This window comes from Geospiza fortis, unplaced genomic scaffold (assembly GCF_000277835.1).
Source record: "Geospiza fortis unplaced genomic scaffold, GeoFor_1.0 scaffold2, whole genome shotgun sequence".
Lineage (NCBI taxonomy): Eukaryota > Metazoa > Chordata > Aves > Passeriformes > Thraupidae > Geospiza > Geospiza fortis.
This window is the reverse complement of record NW_005054366.1, coordinates 1,805,895-1,828,239: the sequence shown is the minus strand read 5'-3', so window position 1 is coordinate 1,828,239 and position 22,345 is coordinate 1,805,895. Positions and strand designations below refer to the sequence as shown.

At 43.3% G+C, this 22,345-nt stretch overlaps 1 protein-coding gene across 1 annotated transcript in view; it reads left to right on the top strand.

Annotated features, from left to right (window-relative positions):
* Positions 1–22,345, top strand: part of MEGF11 (multiple EGF like domains 11) — a 195,571-nt gene that overhangs the window by 119,112 nt on the left and 54,114 nt on the right. The window contains exon 11 of the mRNA XM_031059657.1: positions 2,849–3,023. Coding sequence (XP_030915517.1) covers positions 2,849–3,023 — 175 coding nt within the window. The remainder of the gene's footprint in view (positions 1–2,848; positions 3,024–22,345) is intronic.

The window sequence follows — 22,345 nt, the reverse complement described above, 5'->3', positions numbered from 1 at the left end:
CCTGGGAAGGGGCACTCAAAAGGAGGGGAGGAATTATACAGATATTTATAAAAAATGGTAGCTGTATTTCCTATTCAGGTTTTATTCTGCCTCAAACATTTCAGCTTCAGTCCAAATAGCATTTAGTTCACTGGGCAGTGTGGATACATGGATGTTTGGATAGGTGATAGATGAATTTCCTGGCTCTGTTCTATATCTAGGTTCATAATTTGACCAGAATGTGATTGAACAAAATGCCAGCAGAAGAGAAACCTTCCTAACACACACACACACACACACATACACTCCATCATAAGCTGCAATATATTTAGTATGTAACTCTGCTCACTTTAATTAGGGGAATAGTTCATACAAACCAGAGAGAAAAAATAATTAATAGAAAAACTTTGTACTATTTAGTGATATCAGCTGCAGATCTTGAAAGAGTTTCCAAAGGGAGAAAGGCATCATTTTAGAAATGGGAAAATTGAAGGCAGAAGAGTCAGTTAGGTGGCCAAGATTCCCTGGCAGGACTGGGAAGAGAACAGCTGCCTTGTGCAGTTTGGGAAAACATCTAAATCTCAGCCCTCCTGAAGTTAACACTGCATCAGGCACCTGCATTGTCAAACAAGTGCTTTGGAGGTAGGAGAAAAACAAAACCCTGATCTGCTCAAGCTGATAACAAAATTATCCTTTCCTCAGTGGGAAGATTATGTGGATGGAGGGACCGAAACATCTGCATTGGATTTTTCTGGCTCACAGTGCTATGAAGTGTGGACAAAGCTTTGGTGGGTCAGAATCTGCCCTCAAACTTCTACTGGCCTTCATTTTGGAGTCCAAGTTCCCGGTCTCCAGTAGATTCTTCTGGAAAGCCTGTTTGGTTTTGATTCTTGTTTTTATGCACATCAGGATGAGTTTTAGCCCTTAATACATCACTTGTATCCCATGCAAAAAAGCTGCCCATGCTGATGAGGGAGCCAAGCTCAGAGGAAAAATTCTGAGTAAATATTTCGTGGGTAATATTTGATTTACCCACCAGATGCAGTTCTTATGGAAGCACGTGATACATGTAGTAGTAGTAGTAGTAGTAGTAGTAGAAAGAGAGCAACAGAAAATTCATTTCAAAATCCTTCTTTAATGTTGAGCTTTCTGCTTCTATTAGGTAATGATTAATAGACACGGGGGGAAACATGAGCTTTTGTTATTTTCATCTGAATGTTAAGAGGTGCTTTGTGAAAACCATATTTCAGGGACTGCTTTGTCATGGATGGTAGTTTGTTATGCTGATGAATTGTTTTAATTAGTCAGTAAAACACTATTTATGATGAAACGTTTGACACTTAGAAAATTTGATCCTTTTTAGTTGCCACACTATATGACCAACCTCTCCTAACAGAAATTGCCTGAAACATAGTTGGAAATTACATTTTATGAGGTTACCTTGAAAATTAACATACACAATATTAATTTTATAGGTGTAAAGAAACCCATTCAGCCATGTCTACAGTCTTAAACTGTAACAATAAATAATCGTAAAGGAACAAAAATTGTTTCTAGGATGCAAAAAACCAGAGATAGGCCCAGAGAAAGATCCCACCTTGCAGAAGTCTATTCTTCTTGTTCTGAGAGTAAAGAAAACAGGATTTCTGGCAGTATTATTTCTCATCTCTCTCACTGAGGACTGCACAGTGCCATTACTGCAGTGCTGAGGTGCAGAGGCCACAGAGTGGGCTGAGCTCTCAGGTGAAGCCTCACACTCCCAGCTGGCCTCAGACAATATCCCCCAGGAACCTCCATCCCTTCAAACCAGGAGTTAACCCATCTCCAGCCCCTCTCCTGCTCTCCCAGCCCCAGCCTCCTGCTGTGGGAAGGTGGTGCCCTGAGGAAACCTTGAGGAGGAAAAATGCCCAATCAAGATGAACAGTTTCTTGCAGGAGGAGCAGAGGGGTGCGTGTTCCACCTAGGGATGCAGAAGGACTGGGCATTGTCCGCTCTTTGGGGCTTGATTCTGCTTTCTCCTTTTCTCTCCATGTGCTCTTACCACAGTGTGGAATTGACTGGATAGAAATGAAAGCCAGAGGATTAATGTTGTTCATTATGCAGCAAAGAGGAACTTGACTCATTTCCCTGCACAGCTGTGACTTAGTCCCAGGGCTCCTGTTTAACTCCTGTCCCGAGAAAACCCCAAAGCTTCAGGTGCTGATCAGTTCTGGTCACTATGGCTGAATATTCCCTGCAAAACTCTTTTTCCAAGGAAAGTTTTCTCTTCCAAAGCACTTTCCTTTCTACCTGTGCCTGCTGGAAAGTTCTGGTGAGGTGGCACTCACTTTTAGAACACAAATGACAGTGGGATGGGATGGGATGGGATAGGATAGGATAGGATAGGATAGGATAGGATAGGATAGGATAGAAAAGGAATAGAATAGAAATAGAAATACTGTGCCCTTGAACTCAGGTTTATCTTCACAGCTCTCTCGATTGCCTTCCTCCACCCCCTGGAACTTCTCCTATCCCTGAACATCTTTAGCTGGCTGCATTACAGCCAAATAGTGCAGCACGTACCTGTATACAGCTTGTAAGGATTAATGGTGTGGTTGATGTCAGTAATCCAAGTCACACTGATTTGAGAATGGAAGAGCATCAACTTCAAGGTGTAAACTACCCAGTGCTGTGGCAGTTCCCAGATGTTTGGAAATGCTGGGTTATTTAGCACCAGATTCTCTATTCACATCTCAAATTATACAGCTGCTCATATCCACCACCCTGAAGAGTTTCCAGGCTTGTCCTGCTCTTAGTGTGACACGTGAAATGTTCTGAGCTGTGTTTTTCTTTCCTGCCCAAATCTCATTAACATCTGTCTCCTCATTAGTTGCCATCCTCTGTCTGGGGAGTGCAGCTGCAAGGCTGGCTGGGCTGGGCTCTACTGCAACGAGACGTGTCCCGTGGGCTACTACGGCGAGGGCTGCCAGGTGCCCTGTCCCTGCCACAACGGGGCCGACTGTGACAGCATCACTGGCAGCTGCATCTGCGCCCCAGGCTTCATGGTGAGTGGGGCTGGGCATGGGGAGGGCTTTCACGAAGTGGCTGCAAAAATAAAAGAGGGGTTTCATCTGATTTGAAATAATATTTGCATCAAAGCAGCCAAATGTGGGTCATTTTCACCCATCCTGTGCTAATTCCACATTGCTGTCCTCTGAGTAGTGTCAATCTGTGGCTGCTGGTTGTTTAGTTAACATCTCTGTTCTAACTTTATTACTCTTATAAAGATAAAGATATGGTTTCCCATAGTATATTCTAAGTCAAGACATAACAAAAAAGGTGTCAGATTATTGTCTGCCTGGAAGAGCAGAGAAAGAATTCTCATGGCCATTCAGCATGTTCCTTGTCAGTCATACAGTGATTTTAATAGATGAAGATATTTTAAAATGTTACAAATGATAGAGCAATTTATGTCTTTTCTGAGCCTGTGTGGCAGGTGTCTTTTACCGAGCATCAGAAAGAGCTTCAGACATTCTGAGGTAAACAAGCGTTGCATTTTATAGTTGAGATGTAAAATGGCTGAAGAAACCAGCCAAGATGCAAACATCCAAACTGCAGAGTTAACCATTGCCAGGCTGCAGCAGAAAGTATTGGGACATGGATCCAGGATCCAGTCCTGCTAAGGCTGGGCAGAATGGAATTCTTGCCAGTAAGTTCCCTGGTTATCTACATATGAAGCTTCTCCCCTTCAGGAGCACACCACAGAAGAGAAATGCAGGCTGTGTTTAGGAAACAGTACTTCCCAAAGGAAAAAAAATACTTTAAAGAGAGAATTCCACCAAACTTCACAAAACATTGGCTTTCTCTGTCCTTCATTCTGCACGATCTGTCCACACAGGCCTATGTTTTCTATACTATTATAACAATTATGAATTATAATTACTAAATTCACTAGAAATCAAGGGACAGGCTGCACAGCTGGGACAGATCCTGGGGAGGTCCTGTACGAGATTAGTGGGATGCCAAAGACTTTTTTGCCTCTTTCCTTCTAATTCCACACCTGAGCTTGTGATCCTCAACTGGCATCTGCAGAGCTGTGCAATTGGAGCTATGGCTCAAAGACACTTTTGTTCTCTGCCTCGTGCCAGCAGCTGAACCTGAAAGCTGGAGCTTCCACTGATTTCCAGGGGTTGTCTCAATGCCAGGTATTAACAGATTTATTTAGGTGTGAGGGGCTGGACTCAGAAGCATCTGTGCAAGATAATTGTACTTAGAGATGGGGTGGGGGGAAAGGTCTTTGAGGTTTGATTCCCGACTCCACAAACAGAAAACAAGAATTTATCTTCTCTATACAGCAGTTGATACACAAGTAGAGGAAGGATAAAGGCAGCAGCATGTTAGTAACAGCTACAAAATAAAAAGATGCCAAGATCCTCCTTCTTATTAGGAATGCTGTCCAAATTTGCAGCACAAAAGCATTTAGGGACCCTTTACTGTACACATTTTAAAAAAGCATACCTTGTCCAATATACATTGCCCCAAGGCAGCATTAGTGGAGGCAGAAAGCCTGGGAAGTTCCTATTGCATTGCTTCAAAATAATATTTAATCTCATAATAAAGAGCTTTCTTGCATTGACATTTAAACAGCTTGGTTATTGAGGATAGCTCTATAATCACTGAAGCATATTTAGGCATTAGTATCATTGCTCTCACATAATATACTATAATCTCTGGCAATTAGTCCATGAGGGGAAGTAAAGCCTTGAAATTGCTAATTTATTGCCTCTGAAGCATATTTGTCATTCGTGTGCATGCCAGATGAGCTGCAATGGTTCTTTCAAGTGCTGCAGAACACAGGCTGTGCAGAAAAGTTGCTGGGAACCTTCCCCTCCCACCCCGGGGCGTTATCCTGCCAGGATGCTCCGGGCAGGGAGGAGGGAGCTGGAAAAGGTTGTGGGGCCAGAACCAGGCTGGAAGTGCTTTATCCCAGTGACACACTCCAAGCAGGTTTCCCTTCAGGTGTTCCTGCCTGGCTCTTGCTGAGGCAGCAGGGGAGGTTTGCCTGGGGGTTGGGCTTTGCCCTTGAATTGGGCGAGCGCGGGTTCCGAGCTCAGGATGTGTCCTCTGGCAGAGCTGGCACTGCAGTGCTGCTAACGCTGAGATGGGCACAGCTAATTATTCACAAAAACCAGAAATGAATCCCTCTTGCTTTTTCGAGTGTGAGCCTTGGCTGAGGCAGCCACACGGGCAGGAATTTTGCCACATAATTGGAAAGAATAAAACCAGGAACAGCATCTTCCATTTTACAGCAATGTTTGATCTACACATGACCTGGGGCAGAGCAGTCTGAGGGGCTGCTCAGGAAGGGGGAAAGGGAGGAAAAATGGTGGGAGATGGGATCTAACTGCTGAATTTATCTGCAAAGGCAGAGGGGTTGGACCCACAGGACTTTGGGAATATTGGCTGCCTGGAATATGCAGTGCCCAAGGAAGGGCAGTGTTTTCCTGACAAAGCACTCCTCCTGCCCACTCCTCCAGCACAGATGGTGGGTTTTTAACTCACCCTGCCTGTGTCAGGGCAGCTGGGCTGGGTTTCAGGATGAATCATCTGCTCTCGCAGCCAAAACAGGGACATTTTGTTGGGATGCAGAACAAGCCATTAAAAACACAAAGCATCTGGTCACCTTTATTAAATGTATTAAGTGAAAAGGCAGCCATCCCATAGGCTGCCATGTACGTGAGCAGAGCTCTTAATTGTTGGAAATTTAAGAAGATTCAAGTTGTAAAATAAAAATGTATATGGTAGCTTAAAGAAAATACATTATTTATTAGCTGTGACATTTCCAAAAATTAAAATGCAGAAGCTAAATAGTGGTGAGCTTGCAGTTTAGGATAGAGTTTCAAAACATCTTCTGTCTTATTTTTTCTGTGGATGTTTTAGGTCGGACTCAACAGTCATATTTGCATATGTCTGGCTCCAAACCCAAATGACAATGTTGTAAAGCTGTTATTGGGTATCAGAGTATTTGTGTGAGGTGCTGCTGTGATCCCATGGGGGATGGCTCAGTTTTACCTCTGCAGGTTCTGGAACACCGTGCAGAACTGGGTATGGATTTGACTGAGGGATCCACAGCTCAAACCAGGCAGTTCTTGGAGGCAGCATACAGGGCAATGAGAACAGGATAATGGTAGAAGAGACACAATAAAATCCTCCCCAAAATCACAGACCTACTCCCCATTGCTCCACAGGCCTGCTGGGAATGCTTTGCTTCCTGCATCCCACTTGTAAAGGAGGATAAAGGCTGTATCAGTTTAACTCAGATGATTGCAGGGAATCATCATTATAAGCACACCAAGAGGGCACTTCCCTCCAACTGGGACTTTTAACATATTTGAGGGTTTCCTCTTAGCACTGAAGTGATGAATTGCCAGAATGCTCTTCTGAAGAATGGTTTTGTAAAGCTGTTCTGCTGCCATCTCGTTTGTGACCAGAAGGAACCTGGCAAACACACACAGGGAGCACGCAGATCAGCCCTAAAAAGTGCCAGGGGAGAGTCTTGAATGGTAGAAATTGGATCCTCATTCCCATGTGGAAATGGCTGCTGCTTGCAATAAATTATCTGGATGCAATTATGGGGTTGGTGAGAGGGGTTATACTGACTTGTACCTCCCCCTCCTTTCAAATTCTGCTCCAACATGTTCTCCTATAAGTCCACTGAACTCAGGTGTGCAGGAGGGACATAAAAGAAAGCAGGACTTGCCACGTCCTCTCCCTCTTCTTTTGTTTTTGGTCCATTGAATTTTATTCCTGTAATTCAATAAACGTGGTGGAGAAGGCCAGAGGATATGAATTAAATATGACAGGAAACCACAGGAATCCTGACCTTGTGTCTCACAAGGAAATCTTGAAGCCAACCCCCTGCACGTACCTATCAGCATTTTAGCTGCTGAAATCATTATAAATGCTGTTTAGAAACAAGTAACCTTACCTACTCCATGGCACAGCTAATTGCAGCTTCCCTGAAAGCAGTGCCTATCTAGAGACCTCATCCCTTGCTATGCCTTTGTTTCTTTACAGATGCTATGTTTTCTTCTTTTGAAAAATGGGTTTCACTTCAAATGCTTCCATTCTGTGTGTTGTGGCAAGGAGAGATGTAGTTAAAACATTGCTCAGCCCAAGACACTCTGAGAAAACTTTTAACACTTCTCTGTGGAATGTGTGGTCAGCTTTTACTTCGGCGGGCACTTAGGTCTATATTTCACATCCAGATGACAGAACTTATATTACTTTAAAGAGTTCATCTATTTATGCTGCTATTTTTTGAAGACCTGTCTGCTTTTATTGAACCCTGTGTGCTGGCAAGCAGAGCAAGCACTTCATCACCAAAATGAAAGAATCCATTTTGACATTTCTCTCTTTCTTTGCTATATTGGTAGATCCCACACAAGCCAATCACATGCTGCAAAGTATGGAAACTACAGCAGTGGTGATCTCTTATTAGAAAAGTTTTCAGCTTTTGGAATGGCTCTTGGATTCCCTAAAGTTTTCCAAGATTTATCCCAGTGCTGTGCATCTATAGCTATTTGCATCTTCTGTTTGCATTGTATCAAAATTGCATTTTAAAAGCACAATTAATGCCTTTCAAATATATCCTTAAAGAGGTGCTTATGTGTATGGATCTCTGGCTGGGCTCAGTGGGAATCTGGGCACTTAAGTACTGAAACACAGGCTTCATTTGGGTCTGTAAGTCCATAATTTTGTCTGGCATGACTGAATTTCTCAACAGAATGCTTTTTCTACCACAGGGTTTTCATCAGAGTAAAACTTTACAACCTACCTGCACATTGAGTAAAAGTCAGCCCGTGTAGCACAGAATGAACAGTAGCTTGAGCACTTAGTAAAAATAAGTATAAATTATAGTGCCGTAAAGCTTTTCAAATGCACAGCAAATGCACACCAAATTTTGCAATGGATAATCTCCTGGTCAGTACAAACACCCACACACAGACTCAGACCAGTCTTAGCCTGCTCTATTTCTACTCACTGAGTAAAATGACCAATTTACTGTTCCATAGAATGAAAAGGACCATGATTATGGTCCTTTGGAGGTCATAAACACTTAGAGGCCCAGTCTGTTGAATATTCCAGCCCTAGCAGGCTTCCTTCTGGCACATACCGTGTCTTTTGTTCCCTGGAAAAAAACATACAGAAAAAACAATCTTTATATTAAGAAAAGTGGAAGCCTGTTCTCCCGTCCTACACCTTTAAAATTCTCTCTGTTGTCTAAAAGAAAAAAACAGAGTAAATAGAGAGGAGCACCTTATCTTATCTTCAATTGAATTTTCCCTGAAGGACCCGAGTCCCAGGCAGGTCTGGAGAAATTGGAAGCATCATTGCCTGTAGGTGTTTTCTAAACACAAGGTACAAATTTATCAGAGTATTCCCTCTCTTCTACATACTAACTTTCATCTTTATTCTAAATGTATCATTCTTCACCACTTCACAAGGAAGCAGGGGAAAAAATGGATGAGACTTCTTTGTGTTATAAGCCCGTGGTTCGGTAGTAAAATTATTTTATAAATTTCACAAAATTCTTAATATAAAAAATGAACGTAAGGCTGGCAATAGAGGATCTGGTTTGGGGGCTTTAACTCATTTAAATGATCCATTTCTCTTTGAGATAATTCCAAAAGTACTTCAGTGGAAGCTCATCGCAGAGCAACAGGGCACCTCATCAAAAGGTTTAAAAAGAAAAGACGAGGGGAAAAAATCTTCAATAGAGCCTGTGTCCTTTTATCCTTGATTTACCGAGCATATCAGTTACCCCCCTTTGTTAAAAGCTCTTTTCATTTCTAGGTATAAAATAAATTCAACCATTTTATCAAGATGTTCTTGTTACCAGCCACCAGTATAAATTTTACTTGCTGTAGGTGGGGGAGAGGTTTCCTGGCACAGCAGTTGTCCAATTAACTGGAGTATCACAGGCAACAGGAATGGTTTGCAGGGTCTGGTTTCATGAATTACCTGGGTGCAGGGGGAAGATGTATTTTCTCTTCTCTGCTTTCCCATTTGTGTCCATGACCCAACGTCTCAAACCCACAGAGAAGGGCGAGGAGCAGAGGCAGAGGTGACGAGGAGAGGCACCCTCACTGTGCAGGTGGGTCTGAGCATGGCCTGCAGCTGGCAGGGTGTGAATTATTAATTGATAATAAAAGTAAAACAAGTTGTCTTAGAAGTTGTGGAGCTACAAGAGCCTTGTTTGCAACAAGAGCCTCTCCTGCCCTGGCACAGTAATGCTGTCAGGCCTCCTTTGATGCTTTACCTGGCCAAGAACCCTCAGGTGGGCTCAGGGACCTCAGCCTCAATCCCCTGACTGCATAACCAGGTTAAAGTACCATGGATCACATTCCCTAAAAAAGAAAAGGGTTTTGCTTGAGCAAAAGTTGAATATTAAGTCAAGACATAGAAGAAACTGATTCCAATTCTCCCAGCCTTTGAACTCTTTCGTGGTTATTGTTTTTTTCCTTTGTTTCACCTCAGTTATCCAAAAGTTCTTAGCAGAGTTAATTTTAAGAAGTTTGGGAGCATCCCACTGTAGCCCTGAGTAATTCCTCAGCCACCCCTGAAATAAAGAGACATAGACAGGGGAAGGACCAAGCCAGCAGGAGGACTGTCCTGGTGATCCCAGAAACAGCTCAAAAGGGGAAGTCCCTGCTGGGATACAGGGAGCCGTGAGATGCAGCTGAGGAGTCACCAAAGGAACCTGGCAGATTCAGAGTGTTCTGAGCAGGTTTGAGAGGCTCCTTTGGTCAAAGCTAGCAAGAAGGAAATGCAGTCTCTTTGATAACAGATATCAGTGTCAGTTTTAGGTCTGGAGGTGATGTGAAAGGCAGAGATATGGGAAATTCAACTAAAGTATCCTTCAAAAATTGAAGATATAGCTGTGCCGTGGGAAACCATGATGGAAGTCAAAAATTATATTCACCTGGTATTTAAAAAGTGAATAAAGATGAAAATCAGTCAGCCAGAACAACACAACCAGGCCCCTTACACTAACTGTGGCTGCATCCCAGATCCCAGATCCCAGATCCTTCCTTCCTGGTTTTGGTCTCTGGGGAATGCACTCTCCTTTGCATTTGAATTTTCTTGGTATATTCTAGATACAGATTAGTCTGAAAGCTCAGCTGATTGTTTTTTGAAGCTTACAAATTACTTCACAAGTGGATGTGGAACAAGCAGTGGATCTCAAGCAGGCAACAAAGCCTCTCTGTTCCATACAGCCCAAGAGTGAGCTGGAAGAATGTTTTTTGAATGAAGGAAGTGACACTTTCCCATTGGACAGAAGTTTTCCTGTCATCTGGGCTGCAAGTTGGAAGGTCTGAGCTTACAAACAGAAATCAAAACATCTCACACACAATGTTTTGGTACATTTTCCACATCAGTAGTGCTGATCACAGACCATTTGCACTTACCAAGATTTTTGCACCATCACACAGCAGATGAAAACTGCCTCTGAATCACGTCTTGATGTCCCTTTTCACTGATGGCATCTGAATTTTCTTACCCACTTCTCAGCGCATACAAAAGAACATATCTGTGTGTATGCAATGGCTGTGCTTTGATTTTTTGTGGTCCACTTGGGCTAATAACAGACTATAAAATTTTTCATCCCAAAACTACTCAGTGGTGTGATCAGTACAGACTGAGAATGATCTTCCCTGGGCTGTGCAGTGCCCTGCATGGAATGACTTGGTCTCAGTCCAGCTCCCTGTGGATCAGTGTGTACATCACAATCCCCATTTCCATCAGCAGCCACCAGCAAATTTGCTGGCACATTGAGCCTTTTTACCATTTTCCCTTCACAAACCATTGCTTCAGGTCAAGCCTGGTGACGTGGCTGTGTGATCCATCTCAAGGTCCCTGTAGGGCTTTTTCTGGGAACAAAGAGCACAGGTATTGAGAGCTTTTGGACCAGCACCCTTCATGAGCCACCCAGCTTGTCCTGCACCTTTCCCAAATGGCAGGTGAGGTTGGAAACTCAGTCCAGCTGTGAGGTGACACTGCCACACGTCATTCAGGGAACAATGGACACAACCTTAGTGCAAGGGAGCTGGATGTGGGCTAAGCCAGGATTTCAGTAACTACTCACAAATGTATTCTCCTGGCTCTGCTGAATTACAGGAGGAGATAATCTCCATTCCAGTGCCAACAGGGAAGATCATTATGGGGAGGCCACCTGTGTATTCCAGGCTTTCAGACCAAGCCGCTCCCCTATTGATTTTGATATCACTGTTTTATATCAGTTTTATAGAGGTTTTCATATCGGTGCTGTCAGTCAGGCCGGCTGCTGTTCTCCCCTGAGTTCCTCTGAACCAATTAGGGATTTCTGTGGGAGCTGCAGCGTTCCAGAGCCTGCAGTGCCCTGTGCCCTTCCAAAGCCTGCAGTGCCCTGTGCCCTCCCAAAGCCTGCAGTGCCCTGTGCCCTCCCAGAGCCCTGTGCAGTGCCCTGTGCCCTCCCAGAGCCTGCAGCCCTGTCACACCCAGCTGCAGGGGGAGGAACAGAGGCTCTGCTCCCACCTCAGGGCGTTTGGAGGGTGCTTTAGAGCAGTGAGCTGTTGTACCTCAGTGTTTAACAAGGTCACTGAATGCACAGGACACAATGGCTCCCGCTCAGCTGTGCAGACTGCAGCCCTTTCTTTGAATTCAGTGGAACTTTTCAGAGCCTTTTATGAGCTATTCCATTTCATTTTTCTCTGCTCACTCTCTTGTCAATGCACAAGCTCCAGAAATTGTCTGTGACAGCTCAAATTTTGCTTCGCCAGCCCAAGTTTACCTGAGCACAACTGCTGCCTTCAGTGGGATTGTCCCAGGTACACAAGAAGGGGTTTCCCTCAGTGTCTGCCTCCACTAATGAGAAGGTATTCACTCACACACAAAGTTTATAATTTGATAAGAACTCTGAGCAAGTCCCAGGTCTTCTCTTTCTTCTCGTATTTACTTTTACTGGGCTGCGCTGCAGTTTTATTTACCCGAATAACTCCAAAGTTTTCCTAAGTGGGTCCAAAGGAACCAACTTGGTACAGAAAGCCTGAAAGCCTCTGCCTTTGTTGCTAGTTGACATATTTCATGTGTTTTATCCTTAATTGGCAATGTGGCTGTGTCAAATTGCATTTCTCTTCCTGTAGCCTCATTCAGAGCCAGTGGAGCTCAATATTCTGCTCAGACAGAGTTATTTGATCTGAATTTTGCAGAGGGATGAACTGCTTACCAATAGCAGTGCCTCCTTTCATCTATTAGGCTTCCAAATGCATATATCCTTATCCACACTATCTATGGTTCTGTGCATGAAAGTGTTGGTAGCTGACTCTCCTGGTAGCTCAAATTGCAAACTGACTTCATTAAAACCTCCTAAGGACAGGATTTAAGTTATAGGTTAGTTTTGCATTTTATTTTCTGTGCGACTCTACTGTCAAAGGCCTTGTCTTTCACAATCAGACATGTAGAAATGAAAAATCCTGATTTTGTTTTCTTATGCCAAAGAGCAAATGAAATTTTACGAGATCTCAAACTCTTTTGCCATAGGGTTTTGATTTAGGAATCTATGAGAGTTTGAAGGGGATCTCTCTTAACTGCCTGTGTGTGATCACCTGGTTATTTACCAGCTTTTCAGTTTTACATCACAAACCCATTAGCTTAGACTTGACATCTTTTCCTTTTTAGATGCTCTTTTTCTGCTTTCATCCTCCCATCTGTGGATCCTGCAGCTGAGAGATCCAAGGTTCACCACAGCTGTTTGCAGCATCAGCCCTGTTCCTTTGTGTTTTCCATCCACATTGCTACTTCCATGGCTCCAGTGCTCATAGCAAGGGGCCGGTGGAAAACTCCTGCTGTTTCCAACACTTTTAGCTTCTCCTGGACTCAGTCCTTTGGGGTGTGGACACAAGGTCAGGCATGCGCTGATGGACTGGTTTGAAGCTGTGCTTGGACATTGTCCTTAATTGCACAATACAGCAGTGGAAGAAGTCTAAAAGAAAGTTTGCAAATAATGCAAAAATATTGGGATTGTCAAGGCAGTAGCAAATCTGGGGAAAGATTCCTGTTCCTGAATGACTGGGTATGTTGAAATTCAGTATTTAACAATATAGAGTAGTAGATGATAGGAAAATAATGTTAAGTAAATACACAAAAAAAGTGAGTTCTAATTTAATCCCTGCTATTCAGAGAAAGAGATCAGGCAATCGCTGTGGGTAGTTTTCTGAAAAACTCAACCCCTCAATGAGTCTGAAAAACTCAAATGAATCCAGAGCGCCTGACAGAATAGTTAGAATGATCAGGATGAGAAAAAAACAGGATGGAAAAGCCTTTTTTTTGGTATTGTGTAAATCCATAATATATCCAAGTCTCAAATTACTGCACACAGCTCGGCTGATTCCTGCTTACAAAGGATAGAATGGAAATGGTGACAAAGATCATCTTTTATATGGAACAGTTTCTATAGAGAGTCACTCGATGAGCGGAACTCGGCTCCGCAAACAGATGGCTGAGGAGGGACACGCTAGAGATCTGTGGAGCTGGGGATGGTGCACAGAACATGAACAAGGAATGGTTATTTACTATTTCTAATAACCCAGGAACAAGGGCCAACCAATTAAATGATTGCACAGCAGGTTAAAAACAAAGAGAGTGCTTTTCACAGAATGCGTAATTAAGTTGTGAAATGGCTCCCATAAAATGGGAATAACAGTGGGATGATTTTGCTTAGAGAGGGGGTCACTGAGGGTAGGGATGTGAGAGGTCTCTCACTCCATGGGGGAAGGGGAAGAAGGAATGCATTCTTGCTACTTATCACAGTATAAGAAGTTTCCCAATTAAAAACCAGGCAGTGGGTTTGAAGCAAGCAGATAAAGATGTTTCTTCTCCTTTGTATTTATAATTAAACTGTGGATCTTCTTGCCAGAAAACATCATACAGGCTGAAGGTATAAATGATGCCTTTTATTTCCTGTTTTAGCTGATGTTCTTTTTGCAGAACTGTTCAGACTTGACAGCCAGAACCCACATTTATTATTGCAAAAAAGTCAGGAGGCCACAGCTGTTTTACAAGGTGGATCTTGGACTGTGACACTCAGGCTGTGTGGATAGACCAGAAACCGTCCCAAATTTCCAGGCAAAAGTATTTCCATTAAATAGCTGGGGCAGAATTGACAGGCAGCTCTGGGTTGTCACTTGAAGGTCACTGCCTGGCACTGAAATGCTAATCTGTATTTCCAAAAGGCTCCTGTTAGCCACTGATCTGCTCTGCCCAAATCTGGGGAAGGAAATTATGGAACTGCACACAGTGTGTCAAAATCTTTCTTTTGCCACAGTGGTAACCCCTATTTTGATGTCTTCATTTTAAAAAAGGCTCAAAAAACCAGGGTTTTCTAATCTTTACGAGTGTATTCAAGGACTGTGGTTTGGTATTTTGATATTTAGCCACCTTCTACCCCCAGTCTGAACATGAGTAACTTGTTGGGCACATCATGGAGATGTGCCAGAGATGTACTTATCAGGGATGCAAATAATTCCCACTAACTTGAAATAATGCACAGGATGACTGGGCCATTTTACCTTTGAGGATATTTAATTGTGATCTGGCCATGTGTTTTGAAGCATTTTAAAACAGCAGCTGATCAAAGCTGCTTATAGTGAGAGCAATGATCCCCACAGATGTTTGACTCTTTACCGCTTCCCCAGAGTTAAGTTTAAAATATTCTGAAAGTTTGCTCCCTGTCTCACCTGTATAAATCTGCAGTGGCCTTATTCCAGGTTTAAATTCCAGGTTTAAATTGCTTTAACTAGAGAGAACTTGGTTTCCCAGCTGGCCCCACATTGGACATGAGAAATCCCTCTGGTACAGACATGATTTACCTGCCTTGATAATCTGCCTGGTTTACCCAGTCTAAATCCAATTCCCTGAGTTTGGAGAGGTCCCTCCTGGATAAATGTGTTTTGTGATATTCTATTAGGTGAAAAGTGCTGACTGCATAAAAAAATATTCTTGTTCAGAGGTTGATGATCATCTTTTGTACTCTCCACACTACTTTCCTTCTGAATACATTTAATTATATGATGCTGTATTCATTGCCTTGCTGACACTAAAGGGCTCTGCAGTTAAGCCTAAATACTAAACCAGGCAGATATTCAAGTGTTGTAAAGTCAGTCTAGATTTTTTTTTTGCCAGCAAGTGCTACCCTGATTTACAGGAAGAGGGAGGGAGGGTGGGATTTCTTGCCTGCTTTCTTTATTGAATTCTCTTTCCTTTTTTTAATAATCATGTTTAGGTAACTGGTAGTGTAGGAATGGATTTTTTTAATTGCAGATAACTAACTAGTATTGGGCATAGTTTTAGTGCAAACTAGAAAACTGTTCCCTGGTGGTGAGGGGGATTATAATGCTTGCTGACAGAAATCCAGCTCAGGTTTGCTTTTAGTATGCAAAATCCAATTTTTTTAATGAAGGTTTTATTTGTGTTTGTTTTCACTGGATTTCATGAAGGGGAAAAAACCCTCCCAAAGCCAGGATTTGCTGCTTTTATTCATCAGTTTTATTGTGCCAGGGCATTGTTCCTTTTGGCTGTATGGAGCACATTGGAGCTGGAGGGCAGGAGAGTGGTGAGATTCTGTGCACCCTCCTCTGGAAAAGATGAATTTCCAGTGGAGTCCCAGTGTGAGAGGACCCTGAGCCAACAGGCAGTGCCTGACTCCTGAGATGCACAGATCCTTGCATCCTCCACAAAAAATCCCTCACAGCTGGGATTTGCTGGGCTGGAAACCATGAGCCTGTCCAGATAATTCCAGTTTTCCACATGCACAGTGCCCAGACTGAGGGGCTGCACAAGTTTTCCCATCTTGATAGGTTCAAATTATTCCCCAGGCAGCCAAATCCTATCCAAAGCTCTCCCAAGCTGTGACAAATGATTCCCAAGGTGCCTGGGCAATGGCTTGGGAAAGGTCCCTTCTGGGAGGATGGATGGATAATTGTTGCTCTGAAACCCATTCTAGCCCAGGGACCATAGGGTGAGTACTCGTTGTTTTTTGAGTTTTTTGTTTTGTTTTGTTTTGTTTTGTTTTTTTAATAAAAGTAACCCCTATATACTGTTAATGCATGTCAGACCAATTCTGAGGCTGTGCAGTGGGAAACAGAACAACCCAGGCAGGGAGTGAGAGGTTCTGGGGACTGAGAGGCCAGAAATGAGAACCAATGGTCCTGGATCTTCTGTGGCCTTAATGAGGGAGTAATGTGGGTTATGCCTGTAACAGGATGCAGTAAATATATCTGGAGTTATAAGAAAGGAATCCATGAAATTTAACCGGATTTTGTACAGTTTGGAAAATAACAGCTACAGTTACTTTGTGGTAACTTTTACTCCCCTCTCACTCAGAGCTCAGAGCTTTCCTAGCAAAGACTATGATCAGTAAAGTAAAATTAAATTGTATCTAATAAAGTACTGTAGGTACTTAAAATTGACATTATTTATAATATTTTGCTTACTCTCTCTTTATAACAAATGAAGTTTCCATTTTGTTTGTATTCTGCTGAATACTTCTGATCCATCATCAAATTTAAGAATTAGTATCAGGCTGAGTAATTCTGGACTTGGCATTTACTGTGAAATTTACTGTATGAATTAGCATATTAGCACAAATTCAGAGGTGAAATAAAATGCTGACATCCATTTGTAAAGGTTTGTAAATCCCTGTAAGGTTATAGGAAGCAAAGGGGAAGTTCTGCTCATTCCCAAAGGGATCCGTGCCTGGCATCTCCGTGTTTTGCTGAGAGAACTGCAGTGTCACCGGGGTGCAGGCTGGGGAAAGCTTTGCAGATGGCTCTTGGAGGGGTTGATGATTTCGTGAAAGACTCTGGCATTCAGGCTGCCAATGGTTCTGTCTTTGGATGAGTCATGAGCTGTAAAGTCACTTCTTTAAGGGTAGGAAAACTCTTTGCCATCCTTTCTGCCTTCCCCTGTCTTCCCCATGAAAAGGCACAGGGAGAAGGAGATTGAATAAGATCACTGGTGGTTTCATTTTGTCCTTTTAGATGTGTATCAAACCCCAGCACAGCTCCATCACATCGAGTTACAAGGTGGGCAAAGGAACTTTTGTCAGTGCTCAGTCACAGCAATCACCTGCACACGGAGCACTTGGCACAGGAGCCTTGCCCAAGGTTTCACTGCATTTTTTCATTAGCACCAATAATAGCCTCTGCAGGGAGTAATTAGTAACACCCAGAGGGGAGAGGAATTCTGCCAGAGGACATCATTATGTCTGGAAAACTAAAGATGCTGTGTAGTAAGGTCATGAATAAATAGTTTGAGTCCAGGGTGGAGGACAAGCCCGGTGCAAGTACAAAGTTTCCCCCTGCTGCTGATCCACTGATGAAGAGCACAGTAATTTCCACTGAACACCATTAAGGAAATTAGTTTGTTCTGACAGTTTGTGTTGCTGGATACCATATGTTTACCTTGAGGGAATGTTTGTGGAGAACCACTTTGGGTTAATTGTAAATGTCACAATTAAATAAGTAAATATAGAGGAGTGTGTCTGTGATGTGCATCAGTGCACAGCCACCATGTCCCAGCACACCGGTGTCCCACGTGCTGTGTGTACACAGAAATATACCTTTGTAGGTGCTAAATCCAAACTGATCAGCTTATCTGGACACACAGGCCCCAGGTACAAACAGCAGCAGCACTTGGCCTCCCTGATCTGCGGATCAGCACACACGGGAGCCTCTGCACCGTGCCCTCCTTTCCACCCAGTGCTCCGGGCAGCGAGCGTGGAGCGTCCCTGGGCTGGAGCCAGGGGCTGCACCTCTGATTCACCTGCCCAGCCTGGCGAGGAGGGGGCGAGGGAGGGATCAGAGGGGGTGTTAGAAAGCTCTGATTAGCTGGAGTCCCACTGCACATTACCAAAGGTTCCAGTATTTTGCCTTTCAGCGCTGTCAGTCGCCCCCAGTAACCTGTGGGAGTTGAGGAATTTCAGCACCTCTGCAGATTAAGCCTCCAGAGCAAAGCTGTCACCCAGGTCTTTGTCATGCAAACTTGAGGCCAGGTTCAATAACATCCTGTTCCTCTTCTGCATTGCGGAAGCCTTGAAAATTGATTTTCTGTTTTGCCACTGAGTTCAGTGGAACCAGACTTCAGCCCTCCAAGGGAATTGTATTCCTGTAGATTGTAGCTACTTCTGAAATCCTTAATTTCACATCCTTAAATAGCAAACTTTGTGATAGACCAGGTGTGGGTGCAAACTTTACTGGATGTTGTTGACCATTGTTGAGTTGTTAACTATCTTTATGGTCTGGGATACCCTTTTTTTTTTCCCTTTCAAAATGCATTTCACAGACTTGAAATCCTATTCCAAAATGCACAGGAATAAATACAAATTTGTGTATTGATCACCAGAAAAGGATTTTTAATGGAGATAATTGCTGCTTATAGCAGAGATGCATTTTTAAAAGAAACAAAAACTGTAACGTTAATCCAAGGAAAACAGTTTCTGAAGCAGCCAGAGCTTGTTAACACAGCCAACACCTAAGGCAGCATTGTGTCTTTAAGCTCTACTAATATTGAACAATAATAATTTTGGTGGAGGAAAATCTTCGCCGCTCCCTGAACAGAAACAAGACAGATTATTGACTGCCATGTAGAAAGATGGATGCTGTGGCCCTCGGAGTCTATTAATATTTGATGCTGATGGATGTGAGCTGGCAGCCTGAGTTATTAATGGAGTTTGGTTCCTTGGACCTCACCCTCTATCCATGGGGGAGAATTAACCATAACAAGAACTGGATGCCCAAAGCTCTCAGGGTGCTGGGAAGGGCTGTCAGTTCCAGCAAAAATGGGTGTTTGTGAAGTGTTCACAGGCATGGAAAGTCATAGGTGGGGCTGCTTAGGTCACTGCCACCATCCATTCTGATTTCAAGGGGACTTTTAGGGTCCCAGGAATTGTAGCTCCCTCCTCTGTCTTTGCCATGTTGAGGTGCTCCCCTCAGGTCTAGATTTCAAACAAGAAGAGGCTCAGAGGTAATTCTGAGCAGGGGTGAGGTGTGGGACACCCTGTCCTTGGTGGCACTGAGGTGGCCTCTCCCAGGCTGGGGGGATGCAGAGCAGAGAGCAGGAACCTGCTGCTCCACACAGAGCAGGGCATTTGCCACAGCTGGCCCTGACCCCACATTCCCTAAAGAGATTTCCCATTGTTTATGTTAAAGTCAGATTTGACCCCTGAAATTAGAAACAATCCAGTGGATAGATTTGGGGGCATATTTTGATAAGCTGGCCCTTCTAAGTGAAAATATTGAAAATGAAACACGAAACACCTCTGAAAGTTTGTGATGTATTATGGGTCATTCTGATTTGGAACATAGAGATGGAAAATACCAAGTTATTTATAGCTCAATTTCCTAATATAGCTTTAACATTTCCAGGGCTATATGTTTGATTGAATTAGCTACTCCTTCCTAGCATGGATATCACATCCAGGCATTGCACTATCCTCATTAACCTCCCAATCTTAATAGAAAAAAAAAGAATAATCAACATAAGGAGCACAGCTGTTGATTAATTTTACTAAATAGGATAGAAATATAAAGTACCATATTGCAAGAGTGAAGATTCAATACACACAATTTGAAATCAGTTTATTAGAATATATAACTCATTAACAGCTGGATGCATACACTGCAGCATTATCCACTCGGGCAGGTGGTGAGAGGCAGGTGGAATTTACATATCTTTAACAGTACCTGAATGCATTTCATTTCAGAGGTCATTCTCCCAAATCAAGTTCAAAATGTTAATAACAAGGTGTGCATTTATAATTAATAAAATCTTAGAGCCAGTGCTATAGTTCAAGTGCATTTTCCTCTTATGTAATTAAGAAGTTAAGTGTATTTGGCAGTTGTCACTCAGAGAGCTCTGAAGGTCTCACTTGTCAAACCTGGGGATAGAAATCTCATTAAGCCAGGTGGGTTTTTTTTCAGTTAAGGTTTGTTCGCACAGTACGTGAGTGGATGGTGGGCAGCCACAATGCCCAGCTCTGTCAGTCCATAAAGCCAAGTACATTAAAGTAAATGCCAACACTCAAAGGCTTGGAACAAACAGCCTGATGTTCACCTTGTGAGAATCACAGCATCTTTAAGGTTGGAAAAGGCCTCAAAGACCACCAAGTCCAACAATCAACCAGCACCACCACTGTGTTCACCACTAAATCATGTCCTCAAGTGACACATCCACATGGTTTTTTAGGGCTTCAGGAATGGTGATTCCACCACTTCCCTGGGCAGCCTGTTCCAATACTGGAAAGTCCTTCCTGTGAAGAAATTTTTGCTAATATCCAATCTAAACCTCCCCTGGTGCAACTTGAGGCCATTTCCTCACCTTATTGTCCTGTCACTTGTTACCTGAGAGAAGAGAATGACACCCACCTCACTACAAGCCTTTTTCAGGGAGCTGTACCCCTTTTCTGTGGGACAATCCAAAGTGATTACAGAAAACCAGTGAATCCAGTCCAGCTGTGCCTGGCCAGGCAGCACTGCCCCCAACACCAGCTGCTCTGTGGTCACAGAACTTCAACAGAGGCACTGGAAATCCTCCTGCTGCCTCCAGCCCTGGCCCAGATGGTGCTTTAGAGGTGTCAGGATGTGGGGATGTGGTTTTGGAGTGATTGATGGTTGGGCTGGATGATCTTCAGTCTCTCCTAACCCTGATGATTCTGTGGTTCTGTGGTTGGTTAATGTGACTCCCCAAGGGGTATTTTAACTCCACATCACTCTGCTCCCCTTTCCTTTTCAAAGGAATTTTCTTTTCCTTCTGGATCACTAGTTCAAATCCAGATAAGGTCAGTTGTCATAGAAATTATTAGCAGTACCAGCAGTTCTGTGTAGTACATGAAATGAGTTGGGAGTTTCATTCACACAGGATAAGGGTTCCTAAGTGGCACTAATTGGCTGTCTAATTGTCACACACAGGAGAAAGGCAGAGGATTGATTAGGCGTGGAGACTGAATGCCCCTCTGCCAGCCCGGGTTCCTGGAGCTCATTCCATAGGCATGCTGGCAGGGTAATGAGGGGCAGCCTGCTTTGGATTTGCTGGCTGTCAAGGCAGCATCTTTTCCTGCCAGGCCTTTGCAGGGGCACTTGTTTTACTCCACCAAGGTCAAAGATAGCATCTTTTACAAACAGTGCCTTCACTCAAAAATCAGAGACTTGCAGGATTTACTTGTGAGCAGTATATTTTAACTGTTTCCTTTCCTTCCCCCTGAAACAGAGTCTTTCTAAAAGGTCTAAAATAGGATGAGTCACACTGGTGTGAGGCAGAACTGCTCCAGCAAAGCAGATGGGGGTTTATGGTGCTCAGAAATCTGTTCATATTTCCTTGTGCTGTCTGGGTGTCTGCTGTGTGATATACAGGCTCCTGGAGGTACTTGTCACAGCATAGGGAAGCTGACATGGTGCATTTCACTCCTGATAAATGGATCCTCCTATCAAACAGTGAAGCCTCTCACCTGCAAAAATACATTTTGACCAATATATTTTCCCCTGAGCTATGGTACAGGTCACACCGTGCAATGGAGTTACTTTTAACTTGTAGTAGGTTCACTTTCCCTGGCATAGAACTAAATTATTTAAGTTTGACTCACTGAAGTAGTAAATTTAGGAGCTAATTTGCAATGTGAAAGTCAGGATTACACACAGAGGAAAAGGAAGCCAAAATACCTTGTATATGTCTAATGTGTAGCCCTAGCTGTGGGACTCAGTAAGTTTACTAAGGCTTAAACCTCAATTAGTGAGGTTAAACCACAATTGCTTTAAACCTTATTGTGCTCACATTTTAATTCCCTTGTTGTATCAGATGAACAGTATTAGTAAGAACTGTGTCTATCCTTTCAACCACAAGCTGATCAGTGCATACAGCACACCAGAATGTAGTGTTAGAGCATTCTATATTTCTGTAAAATATAAGTATTTGTTCTCCTTTCCCTCCCTTTGCCCACACCTGGAGCAGAAATAGGACAGAGCCCACGTTTCTGTGTTCTGCTGTGTGCCTCCTGTCTCTGCCACACACATCACTCCTGGTCTGCCTTCTTCCTAAAGTCACAATCTCATGCAAATTAATTGAAAACAAATGCAGGTACCAGCTACACATCAAAAAGCTCTGGTGCACCTGCCATGTCGTTTTCCTCTCTGCCAGCCTGTGGAAGATGAGCTTGTACGAGATCCTTTTGGTTTTTAACAACCCTATTCTTAGAATATATTTTCCAAGAACCGCAGAGCAATCTCTGCACGGTTTCAGACTGTATATTTTGTGATTAGTGCTTCGTAAGTGATGTTTTGCTTAATGATCTAACATC